The 23,267-nt window shown below is 38.5% G+C and overlaps 1 protein-coding gene across 1 annotated transcript in view; it reads left to right on the forward strand.

Moving 5' to 3' along the window:
• The first annotated feature begins 4,158 nt into the window (after positions 1-4,158).
• Positions 4,159-23,267, forward strand: part of LOC101009375 (caspase-1-like) — a 40,124-nt gene continuing 21,015 nt past the window's right edge. Inside the window, 10 exon segments of the mRNA XM_021926493.2 lie at positions 4,159-4,297; positions 5,932-6,141; positions 15,633-15,899; positions 17,069-17,131; positions 18,897-19,018; positions 19,673-19,846; positions 20,275-20,513; positions 20,903-21,045; positions 22,485-22,594; positions 23,065-23,195. Coding sequence (XP_021782185.1) covers positions 6,135-6,141; positions 15,633-15,899; positions 17,069-17,131; positions 18,897-19,018; positions 19,673-19,846; positions 20,275-20,513; positions 20,903-21,045; positions 22,485-22,594; positions 23,065-23,163 — 1,224 coding nt within the window. The 5' untranslated portion in view covers positions 4,159-4,297; positions 5,932-6,134 and the 3' untranslated portion in view covers positions 23,164-23,195.

Genomic DNA, 23,267 nt, shown 5'->3' on the forward strand with positions numbered 1-23,267 from the left:
TCAGGTAACATGATGCCTCCAGCTTTGTTTTTGTTGCTTAGGGAGGTTTTGATTATTCAGGCTCGTCACTGGTTCCATATGAATTTTAGAATTGTTTTTATTTTTCGCTCTGTGATCATTTGATAGGAATAACACTGAATCTGTGGATTGCCTTAGGCAGTATGGCCATTTTAATGGTATTGATTCGTTTACTCTGTGAGCATGGAATGTTTTCCCATTTGTTTGTGTCATGTGTGATTTCAGTGTTTTGTAGTTCTCCTTGTAGAGACCTTTTAGATATATTCCTGGGTATTTTCTTTTTATTTTTTGGCTATTTCAATTGAAATGAGTTCTTGATTTGGCTCTCAGCTTCAGCGGTTTTGGTGTACAGAAGTGATACTGAATTTTGTCCATTGGATGACAGTTAAACTTCTTATTTTCCTATTTGAATGTTTTTTATTTCCTTCCGTTTTCTAATCACTCTGGCTAGGAATTCCAGGATTATGTGGAATAGTTGTGTTGAGAGAGGGCATCCTTGTCTTGTGCTGGTTTTCAAAGGGAATGCTTTCGGATGTTTGGCTATGACTTTGTCATAGATGACTCTTATTATTTTGGGGTCTGTTCCTTTTGTTACTTAATTTATTGAGGGTTTTTATCATAAAAGGATGTTGGATTCTATCAACAGCTTTTCTGTGTCTGCTTTTTTGTTTTAAATCCTGCTTACTTGGTGAATCACATTTATTGACTTGTGTATGTTGAATCAATCTTGCATTATGGGAATGAAGGGCGCTGGATTGTGGTGAATTAACTTTTTGATACACTGCTGTATTCGGTTTGCTAGTATCTTGTTGAACAAAATCAAAAACTTTTTGAGTGTTGACATGATATTCAAAGGAAGTGCTTATTGAAGTATTTCAGATTTTAGGATTTGGGATTAGGAATGCTCAACTAGTAATTATAATATAGATATTCCAAAATTCAGAGAGGTCTGAAATCCAAAACATTTTGTGTCCCCAGCATTTTGGAAAAGAGATACTCTACCCATAGTGTAATAAACAGGGGATACAGAAAGAACACCTTCCTTCTGGTCAGTGCAGAGTACATTGCTCTTCTTTCAAAGTTCTTTGCTTAAACCACTCCTTTTGAGGGTCGGTTCATGTTGATTTCTGAGGTGGTAATAAGATCACAAATGCTCACTTATCGGTGTTTCTTGCTCATTTCAGCAGGGGAATATCTAGATACAGCATGGGCTTTTTCCTTTTTAGAATGTGTATAGCCCCATTGGTGGTATGACACTATAACTTGCATATCTTTTAGTGGAACTTTTTAAAATGTTTGCTTTGTTTCTTTCCCCAGGGGAGCCAAGAATTATCTCTTTATGCTCCTGCTTTTTGAGTCATGTCTGTTCAAAAACATACAGTTCCATAAGCATTCCACTAAGTCTGATATAAAAATGAAAATGTCCTCTGTTTTTTACCACACTGGGAAAAAAACAAAAGATGAAACTTAGAGGAGGTAATGGATTTAGAGTCTTTAGACTTGATTCATAAGACCTGAACTGGCTAATAGCACCAATTTTTTCCTTCAGAATACCATTTTCAAGGCTTTCTGCTTTAGGAATACAGATATAAATTATAGTAACTACATAACTTTGAAGAATTTAGAACACAGCCAGAGAGGTGGGAAGAAGGAAGACAGTTACGATGATGAGAGCATTATTTGAAAAGGGACATTTGTTCCAAATCCCAGAGTTTATTATTGGCAAATCCATGAAGAGAATCTTCATATTTCTCAACTTTGCTAAGTGTGTTGAGAAATACAAAGTAAATTTTGATTAAACCCTAGATCCCTAATATTTCACAGTCTCCTAACAGTCAACAAATACAAAAGTAATAGCAGATAGAGTATAAGACTCTGAAGAAGCACTACAGTGCATTGAATGCAAAATTATGCACCTGCATTGTGCAGGAGAAAATAGTTTGGGTTTAAATCAGTCACTCAGTGATGTGAAGATTTTGAAGAACTGGAAGAAATACAAATTCAGTTGCAATCATGAGACTTTTCTAATCCTAAACTCAATAAAAGTGAAGGTGAATTTCTGACCTCTTGAAATCCTTCAGCATTGCTCATCATACTGCCATTTTATTACTTATTATTTTTTAAGTTCTGGAATACATGTGCAGGATGTGCAGTTTTGTTACATAAGTAAACATGTGCCATGGTGGTTTGCTGCACAGATCAACCATTACCTATTTACTAAGCGAGGCATTCATTAGCTCTTTTCCCTAATGCTCTCCCCCATCCCCCATCCTCTTCTCTGACCCTGGTGTTTGTTGTTCCCTTCCCTGTGTCCATGTGCTCTCATTGTTCTGCTCCCACTTGCAAGTGAGAACATGCAGTTTTTGGTTTACTCTTCCTGCACTAGTCTGCTGAGGATAATGGCTTCCAGCTTCATCCTTGTCCCTTCAAAGGACATGATCTCATCCTTTTGTATGACTGCATGGTATTCCATGGTATATATGTACCACATTTTCTCTATCCAGCCTATCATTGATGGACATTTGAGTTGATTTCATGTTTTTGCTATTGTGAATAGTTCTGCAGTGAGCATATGCATGCATGTAATGTATCTTTATACTAGAATGATTTATATTTCTCTGGGTATATACCCAGTAATGGTATTTCTGTGTCAAATGGTATTTCTGGTTTTAATCTTTGAAGAATCACCTTCCATAAGGGTTGAACTAATTTACATTCCCAGCAACAGTGTCTCCTGAATACAACATATTGATGGGTCCTGTCTTTTTATCCAGCTTGCCATATTCTGTGTCTTTAATTGGAGCATTTAACCCATTTGCTTTTCAGGGTAATATTGGTATGTGTGAATTTGATCCTGTCATCATGATGTTGGCTGGTTAATTTTGCAGACTTGTTAATGTAGTTGCTTAATAGTGTCATTGGCCTGTGCTTTTTAGTGGGTTTTTGTAGTGGCTACAAAACTTTTGTAGTGGTAACAGATATTCCTTTGCATGCCTAGTATGTCCTTCAGGACATCTTGCAAGGCAAGCCTGGTGGTGACAAAATCCCTCAGCATTTGCTTGTCTGAAAAGAATTTTATTCCTCCTTCACTTATGAAGCTTAGTTTGGCCAGATAGGAAATTCTGGGTTGGAAATTATTTTCCTTATGAATGTTGACTATTGGTCCCCTGTCTTTTCTGGCTTGTAGGGTTTCTGCTGAGATATCCACTTTTAGTCTGATGGGCTTCCCTTTGAAGGTAACATGGCCTCTCTCTCTGGCTGCCCTTGACATTTTTTCCTTCATTTCAGTGTTGGAGAATCTGATGATTTTGTGTGTTGGGATTGATCTTCTTGTGGAGTATCTTACTGGGGTTGTCTGAATTTCCTGAATTTGAATGTTGGTCTGTCTTGCTAGGTTGGGGATGTTCTCCTGGATGACATCCTGAAGTATGTTTTTCAACTTGGTTCCAAACTCCCTATCTCTTTCTGGTACTTCAATCAGTCGGAAGTTTGCTCTTTTTACATAGTCCCATAGTTCTGGAAGGTATTGTTCATTGTTTTGTTTTTTTTTTTTTTAATTTTTTTTCCTCTAATCTCATCTGCCTGCCTTATTTCAGCAAAATAGTGTTCAGCTCTGATATTCTTTCTTCTGTCTAGTTGATTCGACTATTGATGCTTGTGTTTGCAACATAAAGCTCTCATGCTGTGTTTCTCAGCTCCATTAGGTCGTATGTATTCCTCTCTAAACTGGTTATTCTAATTAGCAGTTCCTGTAATCTTTTATCATAGTTTTTAGCTTCTTTGCATTGGGTTAGAACATAATCCTTTAGCTCAGCAAAGTTTGTCATTACCCACTTTCTGATACCTACTTCTGTCATTTCATCCATCTCAGCTTCAGCCCTATTCTGTGCCCTTGCTGGAGAGTGTTGAAATCATTTGGGGAGAAAAGGCATTCCAGCTTTTGCAATTTTCAGCAGTTTTGCATTGCTTTTTCATGATCGTTGGAGATTAATCTACCATTAATCTTTAAAGCTGTTGACCTTCATATGGGATTTTTGTAGGGTCTTTTTTGTTGCTGTTGTTATTATTGTTGCTTTCTGTTTTTTGTTTTTCTTGTAACAGTCAGGCCTCTCTTCTGCAGGTCTGCTGCAGTTTGCTGGGGGTCCACTCCAGACACTGTTCACTTGGGTATAACCAATGGAGGCTGCAGAACAGCAAAGATTTCTGCCTGCTCCTTCCTCTGGAAGCTTCGTCCCAGAGGGGTACTGACCTGATGCCAGTTGGAACTCTCCTGCATGAGGTATCTGGTGACCCCTGTTGAAAGATCTCACCCACTCAGCAGGAAAGGGATCAGGAACCCACTTAAGGAAGCAGTCTGGCTATCCCTTAGCAGAGCTGGAGCACTGTGCTGGGGAATCCCCCTTGTCTGGATCTCTGGGACTCTTCAAAGCCAGCAAGCTAAAAAGATTAAGTTGGCTGAACCTGAGACCACAGCCGCCCCTCCCCACAGGTACTCTGTCCCAGGGAAATGAGAACTCTGTCTGTAAACTCCTGGCTGGGGTTGCTGGAATTCCTGCAAGGATGCCTTGCTTGGTGACGAGGGATGTATCTGGTCCCACCTAAAGAAGCGGTCTGGCCATGATGTGCCACAGTAACTGTGATGGGCTGCGCAGAGTGCTGCCTAGTGCAATCTGCACAGCCTCCCTAGCACTGGTAGGGGAAAACCGCTGACTAGAGCTGCAGTAATGGCAGTCGCCCCTGCCATAGGAAACTGGATCATCTTTGGCCTACTGCAGGCTGCTATGCTGGCTAGTGGGGATTCTCATCCAGTAGATCTAAGCTTGCAGGCTTCTGTGAGAGTGGACCTGCTGAGCAAGGCCATTTTGCTCCCTGGCTTCAGCCCCCTTTCTATGAGAGTGGACAGGACTCCTGCCTCACTAGAGTTCCGGGAGCTGCTGGACTATGTAACAACTCCTGCAGCTCAGTCAGTGCCCTCCCAAACAGCCGCCGACTAGAACAGCAGCCCTGAGTCTGCCCAGTTTTGTGTTGAGACCCAGGGTCCTGATGATGTACACTCATGAAGGGATGTCCTGAGCCCTGGATTGCAAAAATCCTGGAAAACATAGTACCCTGGTTGGGTAGCACAGTTCCTCACTGCTTTCCTTGTCTAAAGGAAGGAGGTCCCTTTGTCCCATGTAGCTCCTGGGTGAACTGCCGCCCCACTCTGCTTTTCCTTGCTTTCCTTGGGTTGCACCAACTGCCTAGATAGTCCCAGTGAGAGAACTTGGGTACCTCAGTTTGAAATGCAAAAATCTCTCGCCTTGTGTGTTTCTCTCTGTGGGAGCTGCAGACCGGAGCTGTTTCTACTTGGCCATCCCTTGCCTTTTTCTTTCTCCTTTTACTAATGTTCTTCTGGGCATATCTCTGTTGTATGATCACACGTTAATTCTACTACAGCCTGAGACTCCTTCTACAATCAGCTTTCATTCAGGGAATGTCAAAAACCAAAGGTGAACTTTCACCCTCGGTAAAAATTAAATGTTATGGCCATCTTAGGTAGTAAAAGGAAAGCATGCTGGGGAGTAGACCACAGGGTTCTTTCACCCCTATCTCCAATAAAAGGTTAAGACCACAGGGAGACAGAGAGGGGAAGACATCGTGACGATTCATCAACACAGTTTAAGCAGGAAATATGAACTATTTGTTTAATTCTTATGAGGAAATGAACAGAGACTTGTTATATTAAACTCCTTCAGTCATTGTGGTTTTATGTGATCAGAGAAAGAAAAGCTGAGAGATCAGGAAGAGAAGAGACAGATGGATAGGAGAAGTAGGGAGGCCACAGGAAACAAGGAAAGGAAGCAGACTGAGGTGTCAACCACAGGACAGTGTTTTATCATTTTCTTTTTGTTTTTTTTTTTCTTCTTCCCACAGGAAGAAACTAAATTCTAGTACTTGGATGCCAATTTGCTGAGGACATGGCACTTCCTGACAATCAGCCTGGAATTCCGAGCAGCAGTTTCACAACCTGTAATTACACGTTTCTGCCCTTTGCAATAAGGAAATACACAGTTTCCTTTCATTTTCAAGTCTGAGGCTCTTTTGGACGCTGTAGGAAAGAACGTAGGCTGTTGCCTATGGCAGGTGATTCCTTTTCTGACTAGAAACTTGGGAGTAGAATCTTAGAAAACACTTGATTTATTGATGTGTAATAAACGCAAGAAAGGAGGTGAGCTGATAGCATGCATACTGAATTCTTTTCTTACTGGTTTTGTGTAGTTTGAATCACAGGACATGGTGTTAGAGATACTGAAGGAGATCATATGTTTTCCAGATGTCGTCGAGCCAGAAATATGTTAATTCTTTCTTTCAGCTTGTGGTAATCAAAGGGAGAGTAAAGAAAGCCTGAGTAAGTTATTTGTGTGAGACAAGTCTAGAAGTTGCAAAATGCACTCTGAAATCTTTCTCTTGATTCCACATTAACTGCCCAGATCAAAAACACTCCTCCCAGAATCAGCCCTGAAAGCCGCTGAATTGTTAACCTCTTTGCCATCTCTTATTGTGAATTACATTCTTGGTCTGTTTAAAGTGATACATTTTTTACCCTTTTTCTGGTCCTGATACTGACTACTTTAATGTAATAATTCACAGGGAACTATCACATTTGTTTTGTTGTTGTTGTTGTTTTTAAGCAGTCTCGTTCTCTCTAGAACTTAACTCTCCAATCCATTCTGCACACAAATTTCAGGTTTCCTGCATTATACATCGAAGCTGAAAAAGCCTTAGTGATAGAGTCGTGAGTTACTTAGGCACGTAGTATTCCAGCAGGTAATATCGCTTCTTTGGATTCATTCTCCTCATAGGGAAAGGGAGAAATTGGACTAGATCAGTGGATCCTAAACCTTATAACATACTACAGTAATCTGTAGTCATATAAAAATGCCTGATGACTACCCCCTTCCTCACCCTCAATGACTCAATCTTAAATACCCTGCAGACATTTATTGCCATTTGAAAATCTGCAGATAATTTTTATGAAACTGACCTGGCATAGGTTTGTCTGCGGATTAGTGTTGTTAGGAAAGTTGATCATTTAGTTAACTCTCTCTGCTTATCTGCTAGTGATCTATTAACGTAATTAATTTTGCTCAGGAACAGACACTGGCTCCCTATTGCCTTTCTCAAAAAAAACCATCTTAACTTTCAGACAAGTTTTTCTAACTTCTGAAACATGTGTATTCATTTTCTCCATTAATTCCTGTAAAGCATGATTTCACCTTCATAACAAAATTACTGCATTTACTTCATTCATATTTCCTTGTTGTTGAGTTTCTTTATTCCTTTGGTTCTCCCTATAGACCAATTCTATCTGGGGTATATGTCTCACCTCACAACATTTAACTTAATCTCTGGAATCAAGGGATCATTAGATAATAGATGAGAGAAATTGAAAGTCACTATTCAAAAACAAGTCATGGTCTGATAATTATAAACAACCAAGTGTAGTCACCTATTGTTACCTTAAACTCCTGAGGAATTGTATCCTATAATGTGTTTAAGCATTACATCACTTTACCTGGAACCAAAACTGTGGTCCTGGTGAGTTTTTTCCTCTAATTCATTCCTTCCATTTTATTATCACTGCAGCTTTCATTCAGTAATTATTATAACAAAAATAATCTATAATAACAGTTTCTTCGAAAACTGCTTACCATATGATAATTATTTCATGCATTCTCTCTGGTTTAATATTTAAAACCAATCAATACAGTTGTGCTATTATTGCCATATTATAATTGAAGGAGATACTTAGAGAATGCCTTCAAAATATGCTTTAGGTCACAAGTCTGTTGAGAGGAGTGATCTCAGCTTGGCATGACTCTCAAACTCCGCCATTACTCTACCTATCTGCAAACATCTTCAAATACTTGCCCTGTCTCTGATCACTCCCACTTCAGTCCTGGCTTCATATTTCTATTCATTCTAAAGCCCAGCTCTCCCAGTTTTGTGGTTACATCAGACACCCTCAAGCCTTTGTGCTTCTTCCCACACTGCTCTCTGCCAGGACACCAGTCCCCAGTTGTCCAAGGGACAAATTCCTACTAGTCCTTCCGATTTCAGTGCCACGCCCTCTCTTCTCTGGACAGCTCTCTTCCACATGAGACACACTTTACTTATGCTTTTACTGAGCATCTGCTCATTATTTACATTCTCATAAAATGTTCCATTTTACTTATTTGCATATTTATCCACTTGACTTCAAGCTTTAAAGTGTACGAACATGGTTCCAAAATGGTACCCCTAATACTAGCATAGTAAGTTTTAAGAATTGATGATCTTTAAATAATCATGAATGGGGCCAGGCGCTGTGGCTCACGCCTGTAATTCCAGCACTTTGGAAGGGCGAAGTGGGTGGATCACCTGAGGTCAGTCATTCAAGACTAGCCTGGCTAACAAGGTGAAACTGTCTCTACTAAAAATACAAAAAAATTAGCTGGGCATGGTGGCTCATGCCTGTAATCCCAGCTACTCGAGAAGCTGAGGCAGGAGAATTGCTTGAAACCAGGAGGTGCAGGTTGCAGTGAGCCGAGATTGCGCCATTGCACCACAGCCTGGGCAACAAGAGTGAAACTCTGACTCGAAAAAAAAAAAAATATATATATGTATATATACACACACACACACACACACACACACATATATATTCCTGAATATGTAGGAGAATGAACATGGCTTCCTTCTGCTTGAAACTTCCAATGTGCACATATCATCTGTTTAATGAAATCAGACTGACCTGGTTTACTGTTAAGAATTTGTAAGTGCCTGATGGGTTCACCTTGCCCACTGCTTAGACAGAGCTGATTTATCAAGACAGGGGAATTGCAATGGCGAAAGAGTAATACACTCACAGACGGCTGTGTGAGTGATCAGAGTTTTATTATTACTTAAATCAGTCTCCCCAAGAATTCAGAAATCAGAATGTTTAAAGATAATTTGGCAGGTAAGGGCTTGGGAAGTAGGGAGTGTTGATTACTCAGGTGGAAGATGGAATCGTACGATGTCAAAGTGAGGTTTTCTTGCTGTCTTCTCTTCCTGGGTGCGATGGCAGCCTTGTTGGGTTAGATTACTCCTCTGGGTGGTGTCAGCTGATCCATTGAGTGCAGTGTTTGAAAAATATCTTAAGAGCTGATCTTAGGGTTCACAACAGTGATATTATCCCCAGGAGCATGTTGGGGAGGTTCACACTCTAGGAGCCGGAGGTTGCATGACCCTTAAATTGTAATTTTTAATCTTGTAGCTAATTTGTTAGTCCTGCAAATGCAGACTGGAATCCAGGCAAGGAGGGGCTCTTTTCGGGAAAGAGCTGTTATCTATTTTGTTTCTGAGTCAAACCATAAACTGAATTCCTTTCCAAAGTTAGTTTGGCCTATGCCCAGGAATGAACAAAGACAGCTTAGGGGTTAGAAACAAGATGGAGTTGGTTAGGTCTGATTTATTTCACTGTCATAAATTCCTCAGTTGCAATATTGTAAAGGTGGTTTCAATCCCTTCCTTTGGGTTTTATAACAACTTAATCTTAAGATGTAGGCTATGAAGATGGGAAAAGGCTGTCAATTGCGTTGGGTTCTACCTGCTGACAGGGGACGTAGTGGAAATTGGAGTGAATCCCAAGGTGAAAAGACTAGAACAGCTTTGCAACTGTCTGAGCATACTCATGCAGGCCTGGCTGGGCTTCCAAAGCTTGCAATGCAAAAACATTAGTACTCTCCTCTGTAGGTTTATTACAGTATTTACATGAACAGCCTCCTGTAAGGTAGATAACAAATCGTAGGATGAGGAATACAATTCTCAGTTTCAAAAGGAAAGATTTGAAAGCACTAGTTTGGGGACTTCTAATCCACAAATAATTTAGGATTTATTCCAAACTGTAGGGGAAAAAAAAAAAAACTCAAGGACAGCTAACAATAGATGTATTATTGGTTTTCTTTCAAAGCATAATTTTTCTCCTTCCAGAACTATTTTTATTAAGAACAAATTATGACAGGAATAATTTGTTTACAAAAATAAGCTTTAGTCTTATTGTACTTGACCTGATTATTTGCACAAAGTGCAACAAGAATAATTATTTTTCAGTTAGGCTGTTTTTTGTTTAAATTGGCTTTGATGGAACTCTGTTTCATGAGGAATCTCAGATAAGACTTTTCAACAGCCAAGCCTAGCTATGCATTTGTACCCTCAAATACCTATGAGTTGGGTAAATTCCTCTCCTCTTAAGGTCCCAAGATAACTTGGAGCTCCTGAACCTGTTAGGAAGTGATATTCTTCACTTACCAAAGGTCAAGAAACTTATACAAGGACTCTGCGTAGACAAGGTATGAGGCCATTTTCCCCAAGGGACTTTTACTGGTTGTATGAGTCAACTTCGATTCTCTAAAGGAAGCATGCCATTCCAGTCAAATTCTTGGTAAAATAACCAATTTCTCCAATTGTGTCCTGTTACAAAAGAAAACAGATTCTTATTGCACTTATGCAATTGACTATTCTGCCATAAATTGTGAATACTTACAAATAGTTCTCAAATTCTGGAGAAATCAGGTAAAGAGAAACAAATATGCTTCAACATTTTTTCACAGGAGCATATTTTACTCACTTGTTAAAAGTTGCACATAGTTCTAAAGAAATAAGTTATCTTAATTCTGAAAACAAAAGGATTAGTGATGTTTAACACATATGCTCTCCCTGAGAGTCCTAGAAGTTTCATTTTTTTCTCTATCCCAATAACACAATTTTTAAAGTTATCTGATACCTGCTTTCAGAGTCCTATATCTGATTATAAACTGCTTTTTGAAAAGGACCAAAGCAAGACAAAATATCTGTGGATGACAAAAGCCTATAGACACTATAAAAGTTACAATTGACTAGGAATTTGGCTTACTTCTGTGGCATCCAACAATTTTTACATAACAATGATAATTACTGTAATGTACACTAAATAATATCAGAATTACAAAAATTTACATAAATACACAGACAGAAAACTCTGGACTTGTAAGATTTTTAATTTGCCAGCTTTAAATTGGATTACTGGCTTCAGGGTGGAGCCCTTGGAGGAACAGGGTCATGAAAGCATGCATTTTTTTTTTCTGAGCTAAATAAGCAACCACAGCAGACGAGAAAGACAGATCTCCGAAATTAACGGTGCCATTTTATACTGGATCTTGGATCCCCCAAAAGAAGGAAAATATTACCAGATAAGACAGTGCGGTGCTTCTAGCCTGCATTTAGTTGCAAGGCAACCTAAAGCCAATCAGCCCACTTTGAAAGCAGCCCAAGCCCCATGGGAGTCTCATCTCTCAGTCAGGGGTGGGGATTTTCCATATCTTCCAGGTGACCAAGTGCATGTTTCTCTAATCCAAGTGTTTAAAGAGTCAAGTATCCCTCCAAAAATACTCTTAGCCATCCATTGAATATATTTCCTACCTAGTTATTACATACCAAAGCTCTCTCATAATACAAAGTAATTTCTGATCCCCCCAAAATTCAAACTGTCAGACAACACAATGCAAAACAGAACAGAGCCTTTGATTTTTGAGAGGGATCTATTTACTTTTAATTTCTGGGGTTTCTGGAAGAAAACAGAGAGGTTTTTTGTTTGTTTGTTTTTTGTTGTTTGTTTTTTTTTTCCAAAACTAGGTCTATGGTACCTCCTCTGTTTTTCCCAACGAATCCCAGGCTACCAGAAGTTATTTTAGGGCCTTTCATGTGTGCATTAAAAGTGGCAAGACAAAAAATAGAGAAAAATTATTCAGTTGACTAAGAAGAAAAAACTCCCCCCTCAGATAAGTAGTGATTGTGTTTCTATCACTATACATTAGTTTTTTTCTAATTTAGAACTTTATATAATTGAAATCCCAGGGTATGTGTTCCCTCCTATATGGCTTCATTCACTCATAATGAATGCAGAAGTTTTTTCATCCATGTTATTACTTATCTTAGTAATATTTCCCTTTTATGAATGAACAGCATTTCAGTGTATGTGTATAGCACAAATTGTTTACTTATGTTCCTGAATTGGTTACTGAGTTGTTTCCAGTTTTTGACATCTTCATTTTTGAAGGAACAGTGGGCCCTTGCAATCTAGTGGCTCAATGTTATAGCTTCCCAGGACATGAGACTCAAGACTCACGGTTCTACATCCCCAGATATATGGTCTAGTCATGGTTTCTGTGCCCTGGATGCCGCTTTGGCATGCTTCAACTCAGTGGTTCTTGGCTTTATCCAGGGGAGATAACTTTGTATGAAATCCCTAAAGTTAACAGAGAAAATAAATGAACCAGTAAATAAATTTAAAAGCAAATGAATGGAAGAGAAGGAATGCACAAGCAATTTCTGCTTTCTTCCATGCTGCAAATCCTCCCAGTGGCAAGGAGCACAAGATTGTGCTGCAAACGGATTAGGTCATTGCCAAAGTAAAGATAAAAACTTTGATGGATTTTCTCATCCCAGAAAGCTTTGTCATGCCCTTTGTCCTCAATCTCCTGCCACTTCCTCCTAAGTAGTGATTAAATTTTTTATCACTATACGTTAGTTATTTCTAACCTAAATTTTATTTAGTTGGAATCACAGTATATGTGCTCCTTTGTGTATGGTTTCTTTCACTCATCATGAAATCATAATCTTTTCATCCATGTCATTGCATATATCACTATTTTTTTATTTTATGACTGAATAGCATTTCAGTGTATGTGTATAGCACAAATTGTTTCCTTTGCTCCTGAATTAGATATCGAGTTATTGTCAGTTTATGACATCTTCATTTTTGAGGAAACAGTGGGCCCTTGCAATCTAGTGGCTCCATATTTAGCTTCCCAGGATAAGAGACTCAAGGCTCACAGTTCTGCATCCACAGATCTAGTCATGGTTTCTGTGCCCTAGATGCCACTGTAGCATACTTTAACTCAGTGGTTCATGGCTCTGGCTGGGGCAGAAATCATTGTGTGAAATCCTTAAGTTAATGAGAAAATAAAAGAATCAGTAAACATTTAAAAGTAAATGAAAGAGAAGTGATGCACAGGTAATTTCTGCTTTATTCCATAATACAAATCCTCCCAGTGGCAAGGAGCACAAGATTTTGCTGCAATCGGACTAAGTCATTGACAAAATAAGGATAAAAAGAAATCATGAGAAACCCCTTAGATTAAAAGCCACATCATTGTCCTCATACACAGTGCATTCTACTCTAACCAAACACACTTAACTCTTCACTAAAGAACAGGAAGTAAAACTGGTGACCCACATGTCAAAAGATGGACGTTTTTGTAACTCTGGGTCCTTATTCTCCAAAGATAAAAAGGTAATATCACAAGAAAATTTTTGTTAGATAAATTGATAAATGTAAAGTACCATCTGCAGTTTTCTATTAGTCCATCTTGCATCAAAGAGATTCATAAAATAAATTGGCCACATTGAGCTTATTTCTGGAATAATCAATTGAACATGTGCTTGCAAAGAACAGAGACCTCTTCTGGCCTTCCCTGGCTTCTCTCGATATAGTTTTCATGAGTCCTAAAATATTTTGTCTCCTACTTTTCTAATTAATTTCTTATTTTTCTCATCACTTGCCATATATGTCATTCTGAATATTCCAGTTACATACTACATACCAGGCTTCATGTTTGTCTTCTCTTCTTGTATGTGAGAGCAAGGGGAAATGACCATGATATGTTTTGACTGAACCCCTGGCTCCTGGAACCATATCGTCCATATACATTTGTTAAGTAAATGACTAGATGCACTGCTTGAGAAGTCTAACAAAAGAAAAACTTAGCTGGATAACCTGCAAATCATTATTCTTGATTTTTTTCTAATGTAAAATATTTGTATTAATTATAGTAATATCACTCATTATCTGCTTACCATTTGCCAGGCAATGTTGCATGCGTTTTTTACATTTTCTCTCACTTAATGTTCAAACTGTGTAGGTATGTACTATTAATAAAATCATCTTACAGACAGAAGAACCAATGCATAGGGAAGTTCAATTTCTTGCCCACAAAATGAAGTTTAAAATGCTAAGATCAACATTCTGAGCGCAGAGCCTACGTTCTTGGTCTCTATGATGCAATGTCCCTCAAAAGAAAGCCATTCAGGATCCGTGGGTGGCTCACAACTGTAATCCCAGCACTTTGGGAGGCCAAGGTGGGTGGATCGCTTGAGTCCATGATATCAAAACTAGCCTAGGAAACACAGGGATACCCTTTCTTTACAAAGATACAAGTATTATCCTGCCATGGTGTCACATGCCTGTGTTCCCAGCTACTTGAGAGGCAGAGCTAAGAGGATCATCTTAGCCTGGAGAGGTAAAGGCTGCTGTGAGCCATGCTAGTGCCACTGCACTCCAGCCTGGGTGACAAAATAAAACTCTGTATCAGGAAAAAAAAAAAAGAAAAACAAACAGCAGCAACAACAACAAACTCTGAAAAGGAAGGACATTAAGTAATAAAAGCTTTAATTTTTGTGAAAAATGTGTTCATTTCTAAAAGCAAAATTGTTTCACAGGGACATACGTTTCCCATGACTTTGCCCAGACTGTGAAATGGGCCCAGAGAACAGTGGTTCAAATTCTCTAAAGGTTGTGTTACTTTTCTCCATCAAGTTTTCTAATGAATGAGAAACTCTTCACTGTGTGAATTTAATTGTACACATACTTTGTCATTCTTGTCTTATTCTCCAAGCCCCATTCCCCTCCTATCCTGACCTGTTCCAAGGATTGGTGAAGAAAATTTCCCAAAGATACATTCTCTGATGCAGTCTACAGTTCAGGAATCCGATTCTTTCTCTCGTGAAAATATAAAAATAAAAAAGGACATGCATATGCATGTGCAGTGATTGTTTCACAATATGATTACATGCCCTGCCAAAAAGGTATAAAAGGAAGGTAAAAAAGGTGAAACATGCTTTAGTTTTAGCCCACACAAGAAAAGTAGGAAAGAAAAGTTATGGCCGGTGAGTCTTTTACTGTTCCAAGAACAGATCCCTGGGAAGAAAGAGTTGTGGAAGGCACTAGCTCTTCTGGAAGCCGTAATTAGTATCTGTGGAAGTTTACATGAGCAGAAGTGAGAGACAGGGAGGAAAGGGAGGAGAGAAGGAACTAGAAGATTCTTGCAGCCTTTAGAAAGGAAAGGCAACCCTAGAAGGGAACTGAGACTTTAGGGGTAGCCTGCTGTCATTTTGCAATCTTAATTAAACTCTTACTTACACGTTGAAAGTCTGACAGAGGGTACAGAATTGGCACAGGAGGAGTACTAGCAGCAGTGGTTCCTAAATGAAATGGGCTATTTATGCTTCATTACTTTATTATTCAGAGTTAAATAAACACAGGCAAAGAGGATGATCTCTGCTTTCCAGGGACTAATGTGGAAATGGTAAGCTCAGTCTTCAGGCCACTCCATGTACATGTATGGGACTATTGAGGGAAACAAGTAGGACAGCGATACAGTAAGAAGAGGGATTACCCAACTTTGAGGAGGAGGACATTTCACTGATGAAATCTAAATGAGGTCACTTTCCATTGATGACCTGAGAGGACTATGAGGCTGTTTTCATGATGTGAGAAATCCTTGTGCTCCAAACAGACAAAGTCCCGACGGAAAAGAGAGAGCTGTTTATCCATTCACTGGGTAAAGGTACAATGAATGGTTTACTGGATGAATTATTACAGACAAGAGTGCTGAACCAGGAAGAGGTGGAGGAAGTACAACATGAAAATGCTACAGTTACAGCTAAGGCCCGAGCTTTGCTTGACACCGTTATTCAGAAAGGGACTCTGGCATGCCAAATTTGCATCACATATATTTGTGAAGAAAACAGGTACCTGGCATGGACGCTAGTACTCACAGCAGGTAAGGATCAGTGACTGACACGCAAGTTCACCTAGGGGCTATCATTATACCTACCTTGTGATGTCTTTACTAGTGATGTAAAGTTGCAAAAACTTTCTTATCTCTGCCTTTGGGCCATATTTCTGTAGCAGGGGCCCTATTGCATGTCCCTTGACTCTGCTTTGTTTCTGTTCCTTTGTCCTCAGTGGCCCTCTTCTGTTTAAAGTTGATTTCCTGTTCTGAGTACTTGGTAGCTAATTTCTTGAAGGTCATAAGAACTATCTAAAAAACTTCACACTATATTTTCCACTGTTCCTGGTGAGGCATAATATTAGATTGATTTAGTGTTTTTGAGTCCAGGGTATCCCTGGCACTTATGTAGTTGTGTGACATGAAGTTTTAAGGTCTATAATTAAATACATTTTATAAATTCTCTCCAAAATATTGCCATCCATGAAAAATAAATTATATTTCAGAGATGGCGATACACTCAGAGAATACAATGAATGATTTTAGAAAAGTAAGGATTTCAAGTTGACTCTTTCCTCCAGTTGCCTCCTTGTATTTTCTTTGGAGTGAGATCACCCACTTGCCTGTTACCAGGCTGCAGATCATGCTGTGAGGCCTGGACTGCCTCTTCCTGCAGCCCCCTTAGGGCCTGATGCAGTGCACAGGAAATGAGCTGGCCCATTCTTGTGATCCCTTGGACCTACCACATGGTGAGGATGAGAGTTCTGGTGGACTCCTAGTCACTGGTTTCTGTGACACTTCCTAAAGCCATTTCAGAGGCAGATGTTCTTTGAAAGCAAAAGCCTTTTTTTCTAACAGTTAGGGGAGGCTTATACCTGTCTAAACAGACATGGGAGAAGTTTATGTTTTCATCTATGTGTATTAAATATCACATTTTTTCTGGCAATGTCTCTTTCATTTTATACCCCCCAGCACTCTCGATCTCCTGACCTCGCGATCCACCCGCCTCGGCCTCCCAAAGTGCTGGGATTACAGGCGTGAGCCACCGCGCCCGGCCCTTCCCCCCAGCACTCTCTAAATTAAAGAACATCTTGAACATTATTTAATGTCGTTCAGTCAGAGTTCTGGGATGAATCTTTAGTAGGGAGTGTTGTAAGGATTAGGGTAAAGTTTTCCAGAGATGATAAGTTACTATTTCTGTGTCCTTCTTCTTTTTCTAGGTCCAACATCTGGAAATCACCTTACTACACAAGACTCTCAAGCAGTACTGCCTTCCTTCCTAGGTAATGCTGTTTTTAAAGAAAGAACATTATCTGAACACTATCTTCCTTGACATTAATGTTGTAGGATGATCCACAGTTAAAGGGGCTATGGAGAATTCCCATAGATTGATCATGTAATTTTCTTTTTGTAATCTATTCTACTTTTGTAGAAATTGTCCCCACAGCTTCACTATGTTTACATTAAAAATTCTGAATCTCTATCTCAAATCTTGAACACCAAATAAGTACCATGCTTCATTATTTAAGCCTCCTGAAATATTCCTTCACATCTCTTAGAGAACACTTATCTAAACAATGTCAGAGCTGAACATGCCATTCTTCCCCACCCTGCTTCTCCTCCAGTTTTGTGTAACTCAGTTGTTGGTGTCACCATCACTAGTTGTTCAAAGCAGGAAACTGAAACTCATCTTGGCCCCTTTCATGTCAAGCACCTCCCATATTCAAGCCATGGCCAAGTGTTATGCATTCTTCTCCCAAATTTGGAACCATGTCTCTGTTTCTACTTCTATTTCATTAAAAAACCCCTATTCATGAAGGGCCCTCTTAAAATTAAAAAAAAAATGTATTTTTAAAAGCAATTTGGAAGCTAAGAATGCAAAATTTTTAAATCAAGTTCAGGTATTACTCTATTGAATGTATTAAGGTTGATTAACTCATGAATGTTTTCCTAAATATTTTACAGCATGGGATACTCAATATATAACCAAATACTGTATTTTCACTAAGAAAAATTGCCTCAAAAATAACCCATATATTTCTACTTAGTTTTTTTATATTGTTTTCATTCTTGTTTATGAAGAAACAAAACATTCCTTGTATGAAATTATTATTTTATAGTTTTCTCCAATATATCCATTCTAATTATTTCTTGCCCATGTCACCACACTTCATGCTGCCTTTATTTATCTGATTGTATAACAGTTTCTCAAGCTTGTTTTCAAAATTAAATATTATTTTCTTGAGTTAATGTTTTCTGAAAAACACTCTACAAATCTAGAAAACTTATTTCTATCTTGAAACAAAGATTACATTAATTTCTTTAACAAGTGCATCACATTGTTGGATGGTGTTGAAACTGTGATGAAATAAAAACCTCAAGGATTTTTCCATATAAACTCTGTGAAAACATTTCCTACTATGTGCAATGAATGTTTAGTGCTATGAATTCATCTAGTGTGCACCTTGATTTTAGCATTTATCGTTCTAGTTGGAATATTTAATAATCTCCTCCTTCCATACGTATGCATAGTAGGAAGAGATCCTGTAGGACAGAACAAATGTTCATTAAAAAATATTCCTAGTGCTTACTACCATGTCTATTAAGTAAATAAATAAAAAGATAATCATATCCCTTAAAATTTTTTGGTAGATTTAATTAAGACCTCCTCCCATTAAATTTTATTCTATGGTTCAAATCTTTTGAAATAAATTTATATTCTAACTATTTTATCTCACACATTTGATTGTTTTCTGAGCATTTTTTCATGCATGGCCTTGAAAAGCTTCCTTTCTAGATTTTTATCTAAAATACTTGTGAAAATACTGATCCTGAAATATGAAAGGAGATCCCTGTATTGCATACCTGGAAATTTCTGGCTGGAAAGTATTCCATTAGCAGTGAAATTACTCAGTGGTGAAAGATCAGGATTGTCTTCCTAAGAATGCATTTCCACTTTTGTGACTTCATCCTTAGGTGAGGCTTTAAGAAACACAAAGCGAAACAAAGAGGGATGCCAATGTTCATGATGTTCTTTGACTCTTGCAGCTCCTCAGGCAGTGCCAGTGTGGGGCAACCCTGCTATGCCTACATCTTCAGGCTCAGGAAGAAGCGTCAAGCTTTGCTCCCTAGACGAAGCTAAAAGGATATGGAAAGAAAAGTCGACAGAGGTGCCATGCTCAGAACACAAGGATAGAGTGGGGTGAAAGATATACTTGAGGCAATTATGAAATGCAGTGGCTTTTTATTAGAGCTGTTATCAATGGAGAATCATACTTCTGCTTTCTTTACATTAAAAAAAAAAATTCCTGTATCTTAGAATCCCAGGTTTATAGAAAGAGTTCCAAATCGGATCCAATTCCTGCATATATAACATCAACAATGGTAACTATTGAATGTTCTCTGAGAGTGGGCAGTGTTCTAAGCATTTGGACATGATAATATATAATGTGTAACCTTAAAATAATCCATCTTAGAGATCTAGAAGCTGAGACATGGGGTTGTTAAATATTTTGCCCAAAGAAAAACAATCAGAAATTGGACAACCAGTTTTAGAATTCAGTCATTCTTGCTTTAGAGCTTGTGCATTTTTCAAAATCCCACTTATCAAGAACAATGAAGTCAGTAGCTCACCTGCCATCTGGGCCTTTGCAGTTTCTATGCCTACTCGAAGTTGCACTCAATTCCGTTCCGCATTTTCAATGTATAGTCGATGGGATTTGGTATCCTGATAGGTCTAAGAGAGGGAAAACGGTCATAAACTTACCAGGTGAATATTAAATTACAGAGAATAAGGCTACTCATCCAAACTGCATTTCCTACAGATTTATCCAATAATGGACAAGTCAAGTCGCACACGTCTTGCTCTCATTATCTGCAATGAAGAGTTTGACAGTCTTTCTAAAAGAACGGGAGCTGAGGTTGACATCATAGGCATAACGATGCTGCTACAAAATCTGGGGTATAAGGTGGATGTGAAAAGAAATCTCACTGCTTCGGTAAGGTCTGTTATACCATAGAGACAACGGTCACGCCCTTCGTGTAACTAAACAATATTAGAAAGCTTGGTTGTAGGACCAAGGGATATAATCTTTTGATTATCTAAAATATAAACTTCCCATAGGAGGGTGCTGTATGCTACATGTTCTCTTGAAACATCAGAGTCATTCAGCACGAGCCTGGTTTAACTTAGTGGTGAATTTTTTTTTAACTCAGTAATGCCACATTCTCTCTACAAGATAACTCTGAATGACTTCCTATGGCACCTACCTTCACCTTTCTCAAAATTAAGACTAAAAGTTTTTTTGGCACCCCATTGTTTGTCATGGAATTCCTTAAGAAATCCATAAGTATTTATTTATTGACTTTCCAAGGCTCCATGAGAATTAATCACATAGTCCAAAATCAGCGGTATGGTCTCTTTTAGGAAATGACTACAGAGCTGGAGGCATTTGCTCGCCGCCAAGAGCACAAGACCTCTGACAGCACCTTCCTGGTGTTCATGTCTCATGGTTTTCAGGAAGGCATTTGTGGGAAGAAATACTCTGAGCAAGTCCCAGATGTATTACAACTCAATGCAATCTTTGAAATGTTGAATACCAGGAACTGCCGAAGTTTGAAGGACAAACCGAAGGTGATCATCATCCAGGCCTGCCGTGGTGGTGAGTGCTGATGCCTTTGAGAACACCAGACATTCGAATACTGTCCTCATCTGTAGGCATCCAGGAATTTTCAGTTTATGTCTGTTTTTTAGTGTCAAAGAACACATATTGTCAGCACTCATCTTGTGGCTTCTGTGAATTGTTTGATGGGTTGGTAGATATTTGTTTCATTTTCAATCCTGAGACTTTGATGCTTGCTTGTTTTTAAAATTTGTTTGAGGATTAGAAGAAATAAGAATTGTAGAAAAGATTGTTACTTGGATGTATGTGTCTGTGTGCATGTGAATTAATGATAGAGAAGATACATTGACAAATATGATTGAACAGGGCTAAGAGGAGAACATTTTCTTCTCAGCCATTGGTAGTAGTAACAAACCAAATTTGTCTTTTCAGAGAACCGTGGTGTGGTGTTGGTAAAGATTCAGTATGAGCCTCCAAAAATATATCTTCACCAACTCCAGGAGATTTTGAGGATGATGCTATTAAGAAAGCTCAGATAGAGAAGGATTTTATTGCTTTCTGCTCTTCAACATCAGGTAACAGGTTTCTTCTAGACATGATATCTTGGTGGGGGTTACCAATACAAAAACTAACAACCACCCACTAGAGGCTAGATAGCTGTGCGAAACTTTAGATAAAATTTTTGAACACAAACTACAGCTTTGTTCCAAGTTATACACACAATTCCCTTTATCCACAGAGAGCAAGTAAGCGTATCTTTTTATTAAGTTGGTAATTCATGAGCTCCTCTATGTTGCAAAACATTTTAGAAATGTGAGCAATAACAGAGAATTAAATGGAAGTCGATCTGTGCTGTAATACATTAGAATCTGACTCTGCATAGAAAAGGTCCACCATGTTGAGACCATTCAATGGACCAATTGGGCCCGACATCAAGTATTCATAGCAGAAGGGTAGGAGCAGGGTTCAGAAAGTAGAACAGCAAACAAGGTACTTTGGGCCCCTAAATTAAAGTGGGTTTTACCTAGAAGCATGAAGTATATAAAACAGAATATACATGCATTATTTTAAGGTATGCTTTGCAGTAAGAATCTTGATCTTACTGATTGATCTAGTCATTTACTACTTTGTAAACTAGCTCCACTAGTTCCTGCCTGGACTTTCCTTGAATTGCTCACTAATACATATGAACATAAATATCATTTTTCTATGGATTAAATAAATTGATATATGTGAAATATTGCACATGACACAGAATGAAGTACACATTAATAACTGGTATTATTTAAAATGTTTTTATTTTATAACTTAATTCTGTTACTTTTCTTAACAAAGTTTAAATAAAAATCACTTGAATGCTTTCAGCCATCTTGAATGGCAGTTTCCTGAGAGCACTCACATTCTCTTGGTCGCCTGTGGCCCAAAGGCCCTGCATCTGCTCAAATAGTTAAATTTTCTAAAATATTTTGTACACTGAGATATCTTCTATCAGAAGAAGCTTGGTTCTATATTGTTTTGAACATGTCCTGGTGCAGACCTCAATAATACTTTTTCAATGATCAAAAACAGTGAGACACACACAAAAAACATACATTTCCAGCCTGAGTACATATAGTAGAATTTAACATTAGACCTAACTGTTCTTTAATATCCTTTGGTCCCAGCATTCTACATGACATTCACAGTTCTCTATATAGCTCTGTATATAGCTCTTTTCCAAATCCCAATTCCTTTCCTCTACCCCATTCTTCCTTTTTCTAACTCTCTAAAGTTTACAACTATTTGAACTCAGGGACTATGCCACGTTAATACCTGTACCATATACTGCACTTTCTAGAGAATCAGTAAAAATATACTCACTGTACCTTGAAAACATTCACTAAAAATTACAGTGAAGTGTATGGAAAATAGATGAATTCCACAACATGCCTTACCTGGAGCAGAAGCACTAGGGTTTCTTCTCTTTCTTCAGGCAAGATCTAGTCTTGAGATTTGAAATGTGCTTTATCAACAGATAGTGTTTCTTGGAGACATCCCACAAAGGGCTCTGTTTTTATTATGAGACTCATTGAACATTTGCAAGAATATGCCTGTTCCTGTGATGTGGAAGAAATTTTCTGCAAGGTAGGGCTCTAGCGGATGCTATTTTCACTCTACTTCCCTGAATGCTTGGCTATTGCAATTGGAACCATAGAAAGCAGGTCCAGACATGTTTATCTTCCAATAATATCCTTATTTCCAAAAGAGTTTTACAGTTCTTTGCAGAGCGAACAAGCCAGGAGTCAGATCCAATCTGTTAAGACTGATAGCATCAATAAAACAAAGATTTAGTTTCACCTTCCTCCTGCCCTGCAGAGACAAATGAGTGGACTCTAATTTGCCTGTGTCCCTCATGGCTATTAGATCCAACCACAGATTTAAAAAGTCCCAAGGAGGATCATTCAATGCTTAGATAAGCACATGGCTATACTTGTTGCAGATGCAAGTACTTTTTGTTTTCGTCACTTATTTTGCTATATTTGTTGTAGTCTTTTTGGCATGAATCATGAAACTTTTCAGAAAAACAGGTCTCCAGATTTTCCTTTCTCTTTTAGGTTCGACTTCCATTGGAGCAGCCAGATGATAAAGCACAGATGCCCAGCACTGAAGGAGTGACTTCGACAAGACGTTTCTACCTCTTCCCAGGACATTAAAATAAGGAAGCTGTATGAATGTCTGTGCGCAGGTATGTTGGGAGTGTGGGAAGATTGAGGAAAGTGTACTGAATGTCCATTTTAGTCAAGAACTCTGGGTCTAC

This window comes from Papio anubis, chromosome 12, assembly GCF_008728515.1.
Source record: "Papio anubis isolate 15944 chromosome 12, Panubis1.0, whole genome shotgun sequence".
NCBI lineage: Eukaryota > Metazoa > Chordata > Mammalia > Primates > Cercopithecidae > Papio > Papio anubis.